We start from the raw sequence: 18,362 nt of genomic DNA, 5'->3' as shown, positions 1-18,362 counted from the left end.
GCCCGGGGCGCTGGGTATTCGGCCTCATAGAGGAGGCGCGCCTCCGGCTCTTGGAGATGGCGGCAGCCGAAGCCATTCGCCGCCGCGCCTTCACCTGGAAACCTCTCGGTCATTTTGCTCGTCAGCGGGAAGGAGGGAGAGTGCTGCTTTGTGTGGCGGACGCGAGGGGGGATATGAGCTGTGGCGTTCACCGGCGGGGAGGTCGTCTTTTATAGCGGCAGCGGGGGCGGGGAGAGGCTGCATGTCACGCGACGTGTGGCGGGAGCGGGCGGGACTCACGTCGGTGGCGCCTTCACTGCGCCGCCCGTGGGGCATCAATGGAGGCCGACCGGCGCGGCAGCCTTGGCCAGCCTTTGCATTGATTCCTGCGAGAATTGAGGCGATGAGGACGACGAAGCGGCGTCTTGCTGACTCGACGGACCCATCCCTGTTCGCGTCAAATCGCTTTCCAAGCACCCCCGGCGCCCCAGCGCGTCGGATTCGGCCTGGGTCCGCCGGCGCTAGTTTCGGCCTAAACCGACCAAAAACGGGCTCCTGGGACGTGACTGGACCGATTTTTAAATGTTGGCGTAAAAAAATCGCCTAATGAGGACATGTTGGGGACGCGGCTGGAGATGCTCACATAGATTGCTGAACCAAATAATCTCCTGATGAATCAAAATATTATTAAGAGCGACTACGATTTCAGTCCGTGTACTGTACAACTCAGTATATTTAAAAGGCCCCAACTCCTCAAGTTAATGCGGATTTGGGTTCCCGCAAAAGAAATTGTGGATTTGGGTAATCACGGTCCATAAACTGCCCTGTTCGCTCCGCATGAACCACGACACACTACCAGTCTGTCTGCCTCGCTCCGGCTGGTTGCCTATTTAACACACGTTGGGTCGCCCGCATATGCTCAGCTCAAGCCAAGCTACGCTGGTGCACGCCCCTTGCATCCATCCATCCATCCACGGGAACCATGGAGGAGAAGCCGGCCATTGGCTTGGGGAGCCTGGTGAGCAGCCTGCGAGTGGTGTACAAGAGCGGCAGGACCAAGGACCTCTCATGGAGGCGGTCGCAGCTCAAGGGGCTCATCAGGCTCCTGACGGAGAAGGAGGAGGAGATCTTCGACGCGCTCCACGACGACCTCGGCAAGCACCGGACTGAATCCTTCAGGGACGAGGTATTAACAGACGGTTCGTGCTTCGTTTAGCCAAGCTCTTCCCTGATCTGTGCTGCTGGTCTCTAGGTCGGGGTTCTCGTCAAGTCCATCAAGCACACGCTGCAAAACCTCGAGAAATGGGCGGCCCCTGAGAAGGCAAGCCCTTGCCAATCTTCATGGCTTACAAACGTCATTGGGCTGCTGCATGACTTCTTGTTTTTGTCAGTGTAGGCTCCTACGCCGCTGGTTTCCTTTCCGGCGACGGCGCTGGTGCTGCCGGAGCCGCTCGGGGTCGTGCTCATTTTCTCCTGCTGGAATCTTCCAATAGGTGCCCTCTTTGCTCCACAATCCCTTCAGTTTCATGATACCTGTTCTCTCAGTTCTTCATTATCTTTGCAATGAGATGAATAGACGATGAAGTCGGTAAAAATCAATCTTGACAGACCAATGCTCACCGCTAGCATCTAAAAAACGAATCTCGCCACTAGTACCAGCGTAGCATCGAAAGAGGAAAGAAGTTTTTTTTTCGAAACGGGAAAGAGGAAAGAAGTTCAAGAAGACGATTACGAGGTGTTGTTGGCTCGCTGTACGCTCACATGGTTTACTGCCAAAGGACCTCACATGCTCGTACGACCAAAGAACAGCGGTGCTGTACGAGGTCTGAGTTCAAACAACCTTTCTGATGGCAACAAGCTGGGTGCAGTCTTGCGATTGTGACAAGTGCCTTCTATTTTCACTATACATGTTGGTTGGCTGGTCACTTTTATGACAGGTTGATAATTTGATATGCGTAAGGCTGTTCCCTTTTTTCCTTCTTCTAACTGCATTTTTTAATATGAATAAAACACTAACAATAATAAAAGTTAACACATTAATATCAAGATCATACCCGGTCTCTAGAACGATACAATATCAAGATATTGAGATGCACACAGCCAAAAACATAAAAGAAGAATAAATAAATAACGGAAATGTTAACGTCCACACGCGTGGGCGTTGACTATCTCGACCACACGCATTCATCACCGTCCAGTACTATATGCACGAATTTTGACACAATCTGGCTGATTTTCTGTGCCACGTAAGACAAGGCGTGTGTGTGGTGTGTGGCATAGTTCGCCCACACATCCGTTTTATCACACGGAGGGGCCGGTGTGTGGGCGTTTAGCAGTTCACCCACACACCAGTTTTCAGTCACGCACAAGGGCTGGTGTGTGGGCATTTGCCATCTCGCCCACACGCCCGCCTCCTCTCCCACACGTAAACTGCTAGTTGCCATGTATTTTTGCAGCGCACATGGCAACTGGCTCTAGTGTGCTTTATAAGCAGGTGGCAACTCTCTTTTTTTACCCGAGTTGCCATGTGTTTTTGCAGGGTACACGGCAACTGCCTAGTGTGCACGTAAGCAGATGGCAACTGTCTTTTACCGAGTTGCCATGTGTTTTTGCATGGTACATGGCAACTGCCCCAACGTGCACGTACATGGCAACTGCCCTAACGTGCACGTAAGCAGATGGCAACTCTTCTTTTTTACATGGCAACTGCCCTAGCATGCTTGTGAGCACATGGCAACTCTCTCAACTGCCTAGTGTTAGTATGTGGCAACTCCTAAAGTTATGAAATCATGGCAATACATTAGATCAGACCATACATGGCAACTACAGTTGAGCAACCATGGCAACTGCAGTTGTCCGACATGGCAACCATAATTCAGCGACATGGCAACTGCATATAAACGAACATGGACGAGGGTCTGGACCATGGCAACTGCGGGCGCGCGGTGGGCATCATGCGTCGCGTGCGGGACTAGAAGGGTACGAGGCCTGACATACGGGCGTGTGGGCGTTATCAACTTCGCCCACACGCACGCGTGTGAGAGGGTTCAGGAGGGAAAAAAATATGTGTGTGGGCATTAGTTGTTTTGCCCACACGTAGGTGTGTGGTGTCAGGACCCCGATCCTAAGTCACACCGATCTAGCATGTAACACATCATATCACTTTGCGGCCTCACGCACGGTATTCCCACGGGTGCCACCTTACCTGGGCCGGGACCATTTGCGCCTTTTGCCTCACGTATATGATAGTGCCGCTAGTATCCATATGACAGAGAACCCGGGCCGACATGGCTAGTCGTGAACCCAAAGCGGCACTAACCCATGGGGACAGGCATACATGAATCAACCTCGAGCATGTCGGTCAACAGCGTGTGAATCCGGGCTGTAGCATTGGGCTAACAGGACTCCGGTAACCCGGGCTGTAGCAGGCTAGGCAGGACTCCGGATGTCACCGCGTGACATTTCCCCGAAGGGACAGACACAGGAACGAGGTGAAACACATGCCGGCCAGTCAAGTGTCCTGAGCAGTAGTGCTGGGCTAGTAGGACTCCGGTGAACCGGGCTGTAGCGGACTACTATGGCTAATGGAAGCACTAGACTACATTTCCCCATAAGAGAGGCTGCCAAGAATAAACAACTAGATTGTCGGATCCCATACATACCAAGCATTTCAACCATACACACAATATGCTTGATATGTGTAAATACAACATGGCATCACAACATAACTCTACGACTCAAGTATTTATTCATTAGGCTCCGAGGAGCGAGATATTACAAACATGGGTCTCATGACCCAATATTCAGAGCATACAAGTCAAAGCACACGCGGAAGCTTAACATGTCTGAGTACAGACATCTATAAATGAAAAAGGTTGAGAAGCCTGACTATCTACCAGATCCTGCCGAGGGCACAAGATCGTAGCTGAGGTAACAAGCTAAACGTCGAAATCCAAGCGGAACTTCTAGCGAGACTGAAGTCTCTCTGCAAAACATAAAATAAGCAAACGTGAGTACAAATGTACCCAGCAAGACTTACATTAGAACTATCTACATATGCATCGGTATCAACAAAGGGGTGGTGGAGTTCACTGCAGCAAGCCAGCTTTGACTCGGTGGCTAACCTGAACTACGACTGCAAGTAACTCTTTTGAGGTGGCGCACATGAGTCCACAAATTCACCATATCAATACACCACTATGGATCCGCTCCCGTCTCCCTACGAGAAGGCCATCCATAGCACTCACGCTTATCTTGCGCATTTTAGAGTATCCACTTTCACTTGTCTATGAACTATACAAGGGGTCCAAGTTTCCATATCCGAGGAATCCGGCTATTCGAATAGATAATGATAACCCTGCAGGGGTGTACTTCTTCACACACGCTCTCGCCACTTATCGCCCTGTACACGTCATGTATATAACACCCTCGATGCGACTATAGCTCCCACGTGTCGAGGCACGACTTAGAGACATAATCGCATTGAAGGCATATGTCGCAAGTTAGGCAATCTTCACAACATCCCATGTAATATGAACAATAAAAGGGAGAACATAGTTGGCTTACACTCGCCACGTCATGCAAGTACATAAATAACATTACATCATCCAAACACTCATGGCCCGACTACGGCGCCAAAATAAAAGAGAACCCAACATGCGACAAAGCCCCGAATCAAACCCCAACTAGGCACCACTACTGATCATCAGGAAAAGACACGTAGTAACGCTGAGAGTCTTCGTCGAACTCCCACTTGAGCTCGTACTCGTCACCTGGAGCGGAATCACCTGGACCTGCATCTGGAGTTATAGTATCTGTGAGCCACAGGGACTCAGCAATCTCACACCCTCGCGATCAAAACTATTTAAGCGTATAGGAAGGGTAAGGCAATATATGTGGAGCTGCAGCAAGCGACTAGCATATATGGTGGCTAACTTATACGCAAAAGAGAGCGAGAAGAGGAGGCAAAGCGCGAGCGAGAATCTAGAGGAACATCCTGCGCAAGCATACTCCAACACCGTGTCCATTTCCCGGACTCCGCCGAGAAGAGGCCATCACGGTAACACACTCAGTTGATTCATTTTAATTAATTAAGGTTCAAGTCATCTACAACCGGACATTAACAAATTCCCATCTGCCCATAACCGCGGGCACGGCTTTCGAAAGTTCAATCCCTGCAGGGGAGTCCCAACTTAGCCCATGACAAGCTCTCACGGTCAACGAAGGAATAGACCTCCTCCCAAGACGTTCCGATCAAACTCGGTATCTCGGTAATTCAAGACAACTTCGATAATGGTAAAACAAGTCCAGCAACACCACCCGCTGTGCCGACAAATCCCGATAGGAGCTGCACATATCTCGTTCTCAGGGCACACCGGATAAGCTAAGCGTACGGGAGCCAACGTAACCCAAGTTGCCGAGGGACGGCCCCGCACGGTGCTCTAGGTTGGACCAACACTCAGAGGAGCACTGGCCCGGGGGGGTAAAATAAGATGACCCTTGAGTCCGCGAAACCCAAGGGAAAGGCTAGGTGGCAAATGGTAAAACCAAGGTTGGGCACTGCTGGAGGAGTTTTATTCAAGGCGGACAGTCAAGGGGTTCCCATTATAACCCAACCGCGTAAGGAACGCAAAATCCGGGAACATAACGCCGATATGACGGAAACTAGGGAGGCAAGAGTGGAACAAAACACTAGGCGAGAGGCCGAGCCTTCCACCCTTTACCAAGTATATAGATGCAATAAGATAACATGGCAATATAATGATATCCCAACAAGTAAATAAAAGATGTTCCAATAAGGAACGGCCTCCAATCTTCACCTGCAACTAGCAACGCTATAAGAGGGGCTGAGCAAAGCGGTAACATAGTCAATCAACGGTTTGCTAGGACAATGGTGGGTTAGACGCTTGACATGGCAATTTGGGAGGCTGACAAGCAAAAGGTAGGCATCGTAGCATTGGCATAGCAAAAGAGCGAGCAAACTAGCATAGCAAAGATAGTAGTGATTTCGAGGGTATGATCATCTTGCCTGCACAGTTGTCAAAGTTGACTGGATCCTCAAGAGCAAACTCAACGGGCTCCTCGTTAGCGAACTCGTCTCCCGGCACTACCCAAACAAGACAAACAGGCAACAAGGACACAATCAACCACGTGCAAGGACCAAGCGATATTATGCAATGATGATATGCTATGCGGGATGCGATGCGGGATGCAAAATGCAAGATATGACAGAAAATTGCATGAACCTGGCCCCAACTTGGAATTCCAAGGGTGCCACTGGAAAGATAAGATGAAATCGCTTGAAAACGATGTAAAGAACGCCGGAATCGGAGTTACGGTTTGGAAATGGCAATCGATTCAAAATTGACACCGGTCTGCGATTTACAGCAAGTAGGCATCTAAATGCAATGAAATAAACATGCTACAGCCACCAAACATGACAAAAAAATACATGGCAGGGATGCACACAAGATGCTTAACAAAAGTCTAGCACTGAGCTACGGCCAATTCATTCATTAGGAGGTTCAAACAAGCATGGCAAAAACGCAAATGCAAAGCTGATTTCGGACTTAGTGAAATCAACACTTGTCTGAAATTTCGGATCACGAAGCCCTCTTCGGAGCAGCAAAACAACATGAAAAATGACCTAATTAAGACAAGTAAGAACATGGCATGGAGCTACTCAACAAGCTTAACAAAAGACCCAAAGTGACCTGGGGCCAAAAGGGTTCACAAAATATACTAACGGGTACACGAACATAGCTAAAACACAATCAGTTTTCAGACTTAGTGAAAACTGAGACATGCTGAAATATAACTCACGAAGGCACGTAAACGAGCTCGATGCACTCACCACGATGCAAGTCATGGCAAGGAAAGTATACATCCATTAAGAAGGCATAAAATGCAAGCTAGACATGGCAAGAACAATGGCATAGCATGCACGGATCAACTACAATAACGTCGGCAAAATCGCAAACAAGTTGACGATCTGTCCAGATTCACAACGAAGCAAAAGTAGAGCTCGATTGACTCAAGATAGGGTGCTCCATAATTGCAAAAAAAGACATGGATGGATATACCATAACAATATTAACAAAACTCCTTTACTGATCATCCTTAAAAGAGGCACGGATCACTAGGAAACAAGCTGAACATATGGCATCATGAACTAAATAATCCCAGACTTAGTGAAAACTACTAAGTCCCTGAAAACTGATTTACCGGATGCCTCACTTTACAAGCTTGCACAAGTCATCACACACATCCTAAAAATGCATGGGTTGCACCTCTGGAAAGAAGACAAAATCCTTAACAAAACATATGAAGGACTCACAGGCATATCATGCACACAATAATCATGGCAAAAATGACAAAAGTCTAAGATGAACTAGCAGATCTGACAATTAACTCACGAAGCCCTCTTATAACAGTATTTCGAGCATCAAGATGAGCTCAAATGAAAATGATGCAATGGAACGAAATGATGTATTCGTCGAGGCGAACATTTTCATATACTATATGTCCAAAACGAAGCTACGGATGCAAAGATACGGCCGGTCAAAGTAGACATAAGAATTAGGGTTAGGGACGAAAAAGTCAACCGAAAATATCTCCAGATCCAGATCTGGAATCACTGTTCACGGGCACGGACTTCGAGGTCGCCGGATTCTTCGCCAGAGTTCGTCCGGGATCGCCGGAGCTTGGAGAGGAGGAGGCCGGACGGCGGGGCCGGCCGGATCCGAGGCGCGGCGGGGTAGCGGCGGCGATGGCGAGGTCGGTGGCGGCCGGGCGGCGGCGCGGGCTCGGCGCCGGGCGGGGCGGCGGCGAGGTGCGGCGGTCACCGGCATCGAGTGGCGGGGCGGCTCCGGCCACCGGGCGCGGGGACGGAGGAGAGAGGCGGCGGCGCTCGGGCGAGGAGGCGGCAGCCCGGACGAGGCGGCGCGGGGGCCAGGGATGGGCCTGGCGGGCCGGCGGCGGAGGCGAGTGGCGCGGGCCACGTGGCGGGAGGCGGTTGGCTGCGGCGGTGGGGCGGACAAAGTCCGGCATGGCCGGACACGTCCGGTGCGCGGCGCATCCGATTTTTAGGGTTTCGAGAGGGGGAGATGATCCGAAAATTGTGGGGCTATTTATAGGCATAGGTGGAGCTAGGAGAGTCCAAATGAGGTGTGGTTTTCGGCCACGCGATCGTGATCGAACTCTCTAGGACATGGAGCAGAGTTTGGTGGGTTTTGGGCCAAATTGGAGGGGTGTTGGGCTGCAACACACACGAGGCCTTTTCGGTCCCTCGGTTAACCGTTGGAGTATCAAACGAAGTCCAAATGATACGAAACTTGACAGGCGGTCTACCGGTAGTAAACCAAGGCCGCTTGGCAAGTCTCGGTCTAATCCGGAAATGTTTAATCCCCACACACGAAAGAAAGCTAGAAATGACCACCGGAGGAGAATGAAGCGCCGGAATGCAAAACGGACAACGCAAATGCTCGAATGCATGAGATGAACACGTATGCAAATGCAATGCACATGATGACATGATATGAGATGCATGAAAACGAAAACAACACACGGAGACAAAGACCCGAACCCGAGAAATAAATATAACTTAACGCCGAAAACGGCAAGAGTTGGAGTACAAATTGGGCAAGTTATATCTGGGGCGTTACAACACTCCACCACTATGAAAGGATCTCGTCCTGAGATCTAGGACTGAAAGAACTCCGGGTACTCATAACGGAGGTGATCCTCGTGTCCCCAGATAGCTTCACGGTCGGAATGGTGTGACCACTTGACTTTGAGAAATTTGATTGACTTGTTGCGAGTCTTGCGTTCAGTCTCTTCAAGAATAGCAACTGGGTGGTCACGATAAGAGAGATCTTCTTGGAGCTCAATGTCCTCGAAGTTGACGGTGCGGTCAGGAATCTTGAAGCACTTTCGAAGCTGAGAGACATGGAACACGTCATGAACATTTACAAAGTTTGAAGGAAGCTCGAGTTGATAGGCGAGGTCGCCTCTCTTGCTGACAATCTTGAAAGGTCCCACGTATCTAGGGGCAAGCTTCCCTTTGATACCGAAGCGACAAGTACCTTTCATAGGAGAGACACGGAGGTAAACAAGATCTTCGATCTCGAAAGCCAAATCACGGTGCTTACTATCATAGTAGCTCTTCTGGCGGGATTGGGCTGCTTTGAGGTTATCACGAATGACTTTGCACATTTCTTCTGCTTCTGTGATTAAGTCATTACCCAAAAGCTGACGTTCACCGGTTTCAGACCAGTTGAGAGGGGTACGGCACTTCCTGCCATACAGAATTTTAAATGGGGCCTTGCCCGAACTTGCTTGAAAACTGTTGTTATAGGAGAATTCAGCATAAGGAAGACATCCTCCCACTTCATGCCGAAGGAGATCACACAAGCCCTGAGCATATCTTCAAGAATCTGGTTGACACGCTCGACTTGACCGCTTGTTTGAGGATGAAAAGCAGTGCTGAAGCGGATGTTGGTGCCCATGGCCTTCTGAAAAGAATCCCAAAACTTGGAGGTAAAAATGCTGCCACGGTCTGAAGATGTCACTTGAGGAATACCGTGCAGAGAGACAATTCGAGAGGTATAGAGTTCCGCCAATTGAGCTGCGGTGATCGACTCTTTGATAGGCAGAAAGTGAGCCACTTTGGTGAGCTTGTCGATGACAACAAATATAGCATCATTGCCACGCTTGGACTTTGGAAACCCAGTCACGAAGTCCATTTCAATGTGGTCAAACTTCCATTCTGGAATGGCAAGAGGTTGGAGGAGACCAGCTGGCCTTTGGTGTTCTGCCTTCACTCTTCTGCAGACATCACATTCATTCACGAATTAAGCTATCTCGCGCTTCATTCGAGTCCACCAATAAGTTTGCTTAAGGTCTTGATACATCTTCGTGCTCCCAGGGTGGATGGAGAGGAGAGAATTGTGAGCCTCGTTCATGATCAGTTTACGGAGTTCACCTTTGGGCACAACAATACGATCCTCGAAGAAAAGAGTGTCCTTGTCATCAAGGCGGTAGCACTTGTACTTGGACTGACTCTTGGCAATCCCAATCTTCACCTTTTTCACCATAGCATCAAGAAGCTGGGCTTGGCGAATCTGGTCTTCTAAGGTAGGAGAGACTTGAAGGTTGGCGAGGAAACCTTGAGGAACAACTTGCAGATTAAGCTTGCGGAAAGCTTCACAAAGCTCGGGTTGATAAGGCTTGATAATCAGACTGTTGCAGTAAGCCTTCCTGCTCAATGCGTCAGCAATCACATTAGCCTTGCCCGGAGTATACTCGATACTCGGGTTATACTCTTGAATCATTTCGACCCATCGAGTTTGCCTGAGGTTGAGATTAGGCTGAGTGAAGATGTACTTGAGACTCTTGTGATCAGTGAAAATGTCCACTTTTCTTCTCAATAGAAGATGTCTCCAAGTCAAAAGAGCATGCACAACTGCCGCCAACTCGAGATCATGAGTGGGGTAGTTCTTCTCATTAGGCTTCAACTGGCGAGATGTATAAGCAACAACTTTCTTCTCTTGCATCAATACTGCGCCAAGACCTTGGAGAGAGGCATCACAAAAGACCTCGTACGACTTGGATTCATCAGATGGAGTCAGAACTGGAGCAGTGATCAATTTCTCTTTCAAAGTGTTGAAAGCAATATCACACTCCGGAGACCAAACGTACTTGACGTGCTTCTGAAGAAGATTAGAGAGAGGCTTCGTGATCTTAGAAAAGTTTTCAACGAATCTTCGGCAATAGCTTGCGAGACCGAGAAAACTGCGGAGTTGCTTCACATTCTGAGGAGGTTCCCAATTCACAATTGCGGACACCTTCTCAGGATTCACGGCAATGCCCTTGGCAGAGATGACATGACCAAGATAAAGAACCTCATCGAGCCAAAATTCGCACTTGAAGAACTTGGCGTAGAACTGATGTTCCCTGAGCTTATCAAGAACCAAACGCAAGTGCTTGGCATGATCTTCCTTGTTCTTCGAGAAAACCAGAATGTCGTCGAGATAGACCAAAACGAAGTCATTGGTGTAGGCGTTGAAGATGAAGTTCATCATGCGAGAGAACGTCGGAGGAGCGTTGGCGAGGCCAAAAGACATGACAGTGTATTCATATGAACCAAAGGTTGTTCTGAATGTTGTCTTGGGAATATCTTCTTCACGAATGCGAATCTGGTGATAACCCATACGGAGATCAAGCTTGGAGAATACTTGGGTACCTTTGAGTTGTTCGAACAGCTCATTGATGTTGGGAAGAGGGTATTTGTTCTTGATGGTCTTCTTGTTCACCGGACGGTAATCAACACAAAGTCGGTCCGTTCCATCCTTCTTCTTCACAAAAAGAACACCACAACCCCACGGAGAAGAACTAGGCCGGATAAGGCCCATTCTTTCCTGCTCATCGAGTTGCTTCTTCAGCACTTTCAACTCTTCAGGTCCGAGCTTGTAAGGACGCTTGCACACAGGTTCCATGCCAGGCTCAAGTTCAATAACGAATTCAACTAGCCGGTGCGGAGGCATTCCTGGGAGCTCTTCTGGAAAGACGTCTTGATATTCGCAAACGACTGGAATTTGCAAGATGGCGTCCAATTCACCCTTCTTATTGAGAGAAAACAGACGAATGGTATCATCACGAGCGGCAAAGACAATTACATCCTCAGACGAATGAGTCAATTGAATCTGCCTGGCTGCACAATCAAGCTGAGCCTTGTGCTTAGAAAGCCAATCCATCCCAAGAATAAGATCAATATCCTAGTTACCAAGAACCATTGGAGAAGCCAGAAACTTGAAATCACCCATCATGATAGAAACATCCGGAACTATTGAAGTAGCCCTCATAGACTTAGCCGGAGAAACCACTCCCATAGGTTTACCCAACATTTATGAAACGAAGTCATGCTTGGAAACAAATGGTCTTGACATGAAACAATGCGATGCACCAGTATCAAAAAGAACTTTTGCTGGAAAAGAGTTAACTGGAAAGTTACCCATGATCACATCTGACGAGTCCTCTGCCTGAGCTGCATTCATCAAATTCACCTTGGCATGCTTGGGGTTATGCTTGACCACAGCTGTACTTGCCGATCTGACAGGAGGAGGAGGAAGACGCCTCTGGTTGAAACACTTGTTAGCATAGTGACCCTTCTGTTGGCACTTGTTGCAAGTGACCTCTGAAAGCGGACGGTGATACGGAGCACTCGATCTTGGAGCTTGAGACGAAGTCTTATTCTGAAAGCCAGGGTTGGGTGGGTGGGAAGAACCACTACCACCTTTGCTCTTCTGCTGATACGGCTGACGGAACGGAGGAGGAGGAAGCCAAAACTTCTGCTGCTTGGCCACTTGAGTAGAGGAAGAAGAAGTAGCATCTCTGACTCGCTTCTTGGAAGCATCACACCTCAACTGAGCAGCCTCTTGCTTCAGTGCCATGTTGTAGAACGCATCGTACCTCAAGGGCTCAAAGAGGATAAGAGCGAGCTAAATTTCTTCTCTGAGACCACCCCTGAACTGATATATCATGCTCTTCTCATCAGGCATGTCCTGCTTGGCAAAGCGGGCGAGCTTCTGGAACAACTTGTTGTAGTCATAGACAGACAAAGAGCCTTTCTTCAGATTGCGGAATTCCTCATGCTTGCTTTCAACCACGCTCTGCGGAATATGATGAGCTCGGAAATCTCGACGGAAATCATCCCAAGTGATAACACGTCCACCTCTGGAGTCCCTGTACTGCTGGAACCATTCTGCAGCTTGATCTTTGAGTTGGAAGGAAGCGAACTTGACAAAGTCCTCAGGCCTGACGTTACTGCACTCGAAATGCTTACACAGATCCACAAGCCAATCGTCAGCATCGGTTGCCTCAACACAATTGCTGAAAGTTGTTGGCCCGTTAGCAAGGAACTGGTTGAGTGTAGCAAAGTGACTCTGATTGCTGCCTAGATTCCCTTGACTGCCTTGATTGCGCTCTTGGAGAATTTGCATGATCAGCTGAGTGTTTGCATTGGTTGTGGCCATCACAGCTTGCCATGCCTCTGGAGGAGGTGGAGGTGGTGGCGGATCAGGATTCGGAGTCGTGCGCGTTGGAGGAGCCATCCTGAAGAGGTTGACCACCATTAGCACATTGACAGATAAATATTGAAGCTGAATCCAACGGAATGGAAATTGCAACATATAGTCTTCACATCCGAACAAAATGAACGAATGCATTCCTCTTGAAATGGTCACATATCCATAAATTGAGAAGCCACGTAGAATTAAGATAGAGAAATAAATCAACAAGGTACGGAACGAGAACGAATAATCGGTAAGAAATCTCAATCTCAAACCAATATCCGTGGAAGAAGAAAAAAAACTAGAGCTACTAGAATTCCCACCTATGAAACTCCCGAACCTTTCCGTTATGCAATCAGGTGTTGGGGATACAGGGGAAGCATAATATCTCACCCAAACTAGCAAATCCTACATCCAGCTGTATCCATCCTTCAACACATAACCAAGAAACCTTCGGAAACCATCTACCTCAACCTTCGAAAAGCAACCGTTATACAAGTTATGGCGATACTCCCGAACTCCCGCCCCAGTACTGGGTGGCGTCGAGGTTATCTCACCAACGAACTGCATAAAAGAGATTTTCGATGTCGGCGAACATATCTCAAGTATTCCAGAATTGCAACGATAAAATTATGATGACAACACCTCAGAGCTCAACTCCCCGGGACACTTCCACTAAACCCCTGACAAGAGGCACCAAGACAATGTTCTCATCATAAGCCATCGGAACGATTACAAGATACTCGCGTGATCCTAAAATTTTTTTTAGAGAAATTTGAGAAGAGAAGAGTCAAAACTCTACGTCAGGATGTCTTACCAGAGCGATGAGGAGACTGGGAAGTAAAAAGAATTCCTAAACTCTCCGATATATAATTCCTAAAGACTCAAAACATTTTTATAGACACAACTCGGCCGCTAAAAACGATCAAGCAATGGGGCTCCTAAGGTCGGGGAAGGCTCTGATTACCAACTTATAACACCCTCGATGCGACTATAGCTCCCACGTGTCGAGGCACGACTTAGAGACATAATCGCATTGAGGGCATATGTCGCAAGTTAGGCAATCTTCACAACATCCCATGTAATATGAACAATAAAAGGGAGAACATAGTTGGCTTACACTCGCCACGTCATTCAAGTACATAAATAACATTACATCATCCAAACACTCATGGCCCGACTACGGCGCCAAAATAAAAGAGAACCCAACATGCGACAAAGCCCCGAATCAAACCCCAACTAGGCACCACTACTGATCATCAGGAAAAGACACGTAGTAACGCTGAGAGTCTTCGTCGAACTCCCACTTGAGCTCGTACTCGTCACCTGGAGCGGAATCACCTGGACCTGCATCTGGAGTTATAGTATCTGTGAGCCACAGGGACTCAGCAATCTCACACCCTCGCGATCAAAACTATTTAAGCGTATAGGAAGGGTAAGGCAATATATGTGGAGCTGCAGCAAGCGACTAGCATATATGGTGGCTAACTTATACGCAAAAGAGAGCGAGAAGAGGAGGCAAAGCGCGAGCGAGAATCTAGAGGAACATCCTGCGCAAGCATACTCCAACACCGTGTCCACTTCCCGGACTCCGCCGAGAAGAGGCCATCACGGTAACACACTCAGTTGATTCATTTTAATTAATTAAGGTTCAAGTCATCTACAACCGGACATTAACAAATTCCCGTCTGCCCATAACCGCGGGCACGGCTTTCGAAAGTTCAATCCCTGCAGGGGAGTCCCAACTTAGCCCATGACAAGCTCTCACGGTCAACGAAGGAATAGACCTCCTCCCAAGACGTTCCGATCAAACTCGGTATCTCGGTAATTCAAGACAACTTCGATAATGGTAAAACAAGTCCAGCAACACCACCCGCTGTGCCGACAAATCCCGATAGGAGCTGCACATATCTCGTTCTCAGGGCACACCGGATAAGCTAAGCGTACAGGAGCCAACGTAACCCAAGTTGCCGAGGGACGGCCCCGCACGGTGCTCTAGGTTGGACCAACACTCAGAGGAGCACTGGCCCGGGGGGGGGGGGGGGGTAAAATAAGATGACCCTTGAGTCCGCGAAACCCAAGGGAAAGGCTAGGTGGCAAATGGTAAAACCAAGGTTGGGCACTGCTGGAGGAGTTTTATTCAAGGCGGACAGTCAAGGGGTTCCCATTATAACCCAACCGCGTAAGGAACGCAAAATCCGGGAACATAACGCCGATATGACGGAAACTAGGGAGGCAAGAGTGGAACAAAACACTAGGCGAGAGGCCGAACCTTCCACCCTTTACCAAGTATATAGATGCAATAAGATAACATGGCAATATAATGATATCCCAACAAGTAAATAAAAGATGTTCCAATAAGGAACGGCCTCCAATCTTCACCTGTAACTAGCAACGCTATAAGAGGGGCTGAGCAAAGCGGTAACATAGCCAATCAACGGTTTGCTAGGACAATGGTGGGTTAGAGGCTTGACATGGCAATTTGGGAGGCTGACAAGCAAAAGGTAGGCATCGTAGCATTGGCATAGCAAAAGAGCGAGCAAACTAGCATAGCAAAGATAGTAGTGATTTCGAGGGTATGATCATCTTGCCTGCACAGTTGTCAAAGTTGACTGGATCCTCAAGAGCAAACTCAACGGGCTCCTCGTTAGTGAACTCGTCTCCCGGCACTACCCAAACAAGACAAACAGGCAACAAGGACACAATCAACCACGTGCAAGGACCAAGCGATATTATGCAATGATGATATGCTATGCGGGATGCGATGCGGGATGCAAAATGCAAGATATGACAGGAAATTGCATGAACCTGGCCCCAACTTGGAATTCCAAGGGTGCCACCGGAAAGATAAGATGAAATCGCTTGAAAACGATGTAAAGAACGCCGGAATCGGAGTTACGGTTTGGAAATGGCAATCGATTCAAAATTGACACCGGTCTGCGATTTACAGCAAGTAGGCATCTAAATGCAATGAAATGAACATGCTACAGCCACCAAACATGACAAAAAAAATACATGGCAGGGATGCACACAAGATGCTTAACAAAAGTCTAGCACTGATCTATGGCCAATTAATTCATTAGGAGGTTCAAACAAGCATGGCAAAAACGCAAATGCAAAGCTGATTTCGGACTTAGTGAAATCAACACTTGTCTGAAATTTCGGATCACGAAGCCCTCTTCGGAGCAGCAAAACAACATGAAACATGACCTAATTAAGACAAGTAAGAACATGGCATGGAGCTACTCAACAAGCTTAACAAAAGACCCAAAGTGACCTGGGGCCAAAAGGGTTCACAAAATATACTAACGGGTACACGAACATAGCTAAAACACAATCAGTTTTCAGACTTAGTGAAAACTGAGACATGCTGAAATATAACTCACGAAGGCACGTAAACGAGCTCGATGCACTCACCACGATGCAAGTCATGGCAAGGAAAGTATACATCCATTAAGAAGGCATAAAATGCAAGCTAGACATGGCAAGAACAATGGCATAGCATGCACGGATCAACTACAATAACGTCGGCAAAATCGCAAACAAGTTGACGATCTGTCCAGATTCACAACGAAGCAAAAGTAGAGCTCGATTGACTCAAGATAGGGTGCTCCATAATTGCAAAAAAAGACATGGATGGATATACCATAACAATATTAACAAAACTCCTTTACTGATCATCCTTAAAAGAGGCACGGATCACTAGGAAACAAGCTGAACATATGGCATCATGAACTAAATAATCCCAGACTTAGTGAAAACTACTAAGTCCCTGAAAACTGATTTACCGGATGCCTCACTTTACAAGCTTGCACAAGTCATCACACACATCCTAAAAATGCATGGGTTGCACCTCTGGAAAGAAGACAAAATCCTTAACAAAACATATGAAGGACTCACAGGCATATCATGCACACAATAATCATGGCAAAAATGACAAAAGTCTAAGATGAACTAGCAGATCTGACAATTAACTCACGAAGCCCTCTTATAACAGCATTTCGAGCATCAAGATGAGCTCAAATGAAAATGATGCAATGGAACAAAATGATGTATTCGTCGAGACGAACATTTTCATATACTATATGTCCAAAACAAAGCTACGGATGCAAAGATACGGCCGGTCAAAGTAGACATAAGAATTAGGGTTAGGGACGAAAAAGTCAACCGAAAATATCTCCAGATCCAGATCTGGAATCACTGTTCACGGGCACGGACTTCGAGGTCGCCGGATTCTTCGCCAGAGTTCGTCCGGGATCGCCGGAGCTTGGAGAGGAGGAGGCCGGACGGCGGGGCCGGCCGGATCCGAGGCGCGGCGGGGTAGCGGCGGCGATGGCGAGGTCGGTGGCGGCCGGGCGGCGGCGCGGGCTCGGCGCCGGGCGGGGCGGCGGCGAGGTGCGGCGGTCGCCGGCATCGAGTGGCGGGGCGGCTCCGGCCACCGGGCGCGGGGACGGAGGAGAGAGGCGGCGGCGCTCGGGCGAGGAGGCGGCAGCCCGGACGAGGCGGCGCGGGGGCCAGGGATGGGCCTGGCGGGCCGGCGGCGGAGGCGAGTGGCGCGGGCCACGTGGCGGGAGGCGGTTGGCTGCGGCGGTGGGGCGGACAAAGTCCGGCGTGGCCGGACACGTCCGGTGCACGGCGCATCCGATTTTTAGGGTTTCGAGAGGGGGAGATGATCCGAAAATTGTGGGGCTATTTATAGGCATAAGTGGAGCTAGGAGAGTCCAAATGAGGTGTGGTTTTCGGCCACGCGATTGTGATCGAACTCTCTAGGACATGGAGCAGAGTTTGGTGGGTTTTGGGCTAAATTGGAGGAGTGTTGGGCTGCAACACACACGAGGCCTTTTCGGTCCCTCGGTTAACCGTTGGAGTATCAAACGAAGTCCAAATGATACGAAACTTGACAGGCGGTCTACCGGTAGTAAACCAAGGCCGCTTGGCAAGTCTCGGTCCAATCCGGAAATGTTTAATCCCCACACACGAAAGAAAGCTAGAAATGACCACCGGAGGAGAATGAAGCGCCGGAATGCAAAACGGACAACGGGGAAAATGCTCGAATGCATGAGATGAACACGTATGCAAATGCAATGCACATGATGACATGATATGAGATGCATGAAAACGAAAACAACACACGGAGACAAAGACCCGAACCCGAGAAATAAATATAACTTAACGCCGAAAACGGCAAGAGTTGGAGTACAAATTGGGCAAGTTATATCTGGGGCGTTACAACACTCCACCACTATGAAAGGATCTCGTCCTGAGATCTAGGACTGAAAGAACTCCGGGTACTCATAACGGAGGTGATCCTCGTGT

At 48.6% G+C, this 18,362-nt stretch overlaps 1 protein-coding gene across 2 annotated transcripts in view; it reads left to right on the top strand.

Moving 5' to 3' along the window:
* Positions 1-846: 846 nt before the first annotated feature.
* LOC125513904 (aldehyde dehydrogenase family 3 member F1) overlaps positions 847-18,362 on the top strand; it is a 33,524-nt gene continuing 16,008 nt past the window's right edge. The window contains exons 1-3 of one of the 2 annotated variants that reach the window (XM_087528254.1): positions 847-1,165; positions 1,232-1,300; positions 1,376-1,472. In XM_087528254.1, the coding sequence (XP_087384380.1) occupies positions 962-1,165; positions 1,232-1,300; positions 1,376-1,472 (370 nt within the window). In that variant the 5' untranslated portion in view covers positions 847-961. The remainder of the gene's footprint in view (positions 1,166-1,231; positions 1,301-1,375; positions 1,473-18,362) is intronic. The other variant, XM_048679114.2, reaches the window with a different exon arrangement.

The sequence above is a fragment of the Triticum urartu genome, chromosome 6A, assembly GCF_056163025.1.
Source record: "Triticum urartu cultivar PI428250 chromosome 6A, HENAU_Tu73, whole genome shotgun sequence".
NCBI lineage: Eukaryota > Viridiplantae > Streptophyta > Magnoliopsida > Poales > Poaceae > Triticum > Triticum urartu.
Note: the sequence above shows the minus strand (reverse complement) of the source record. Positions and strands in the feature narration are given on the sequence as shown.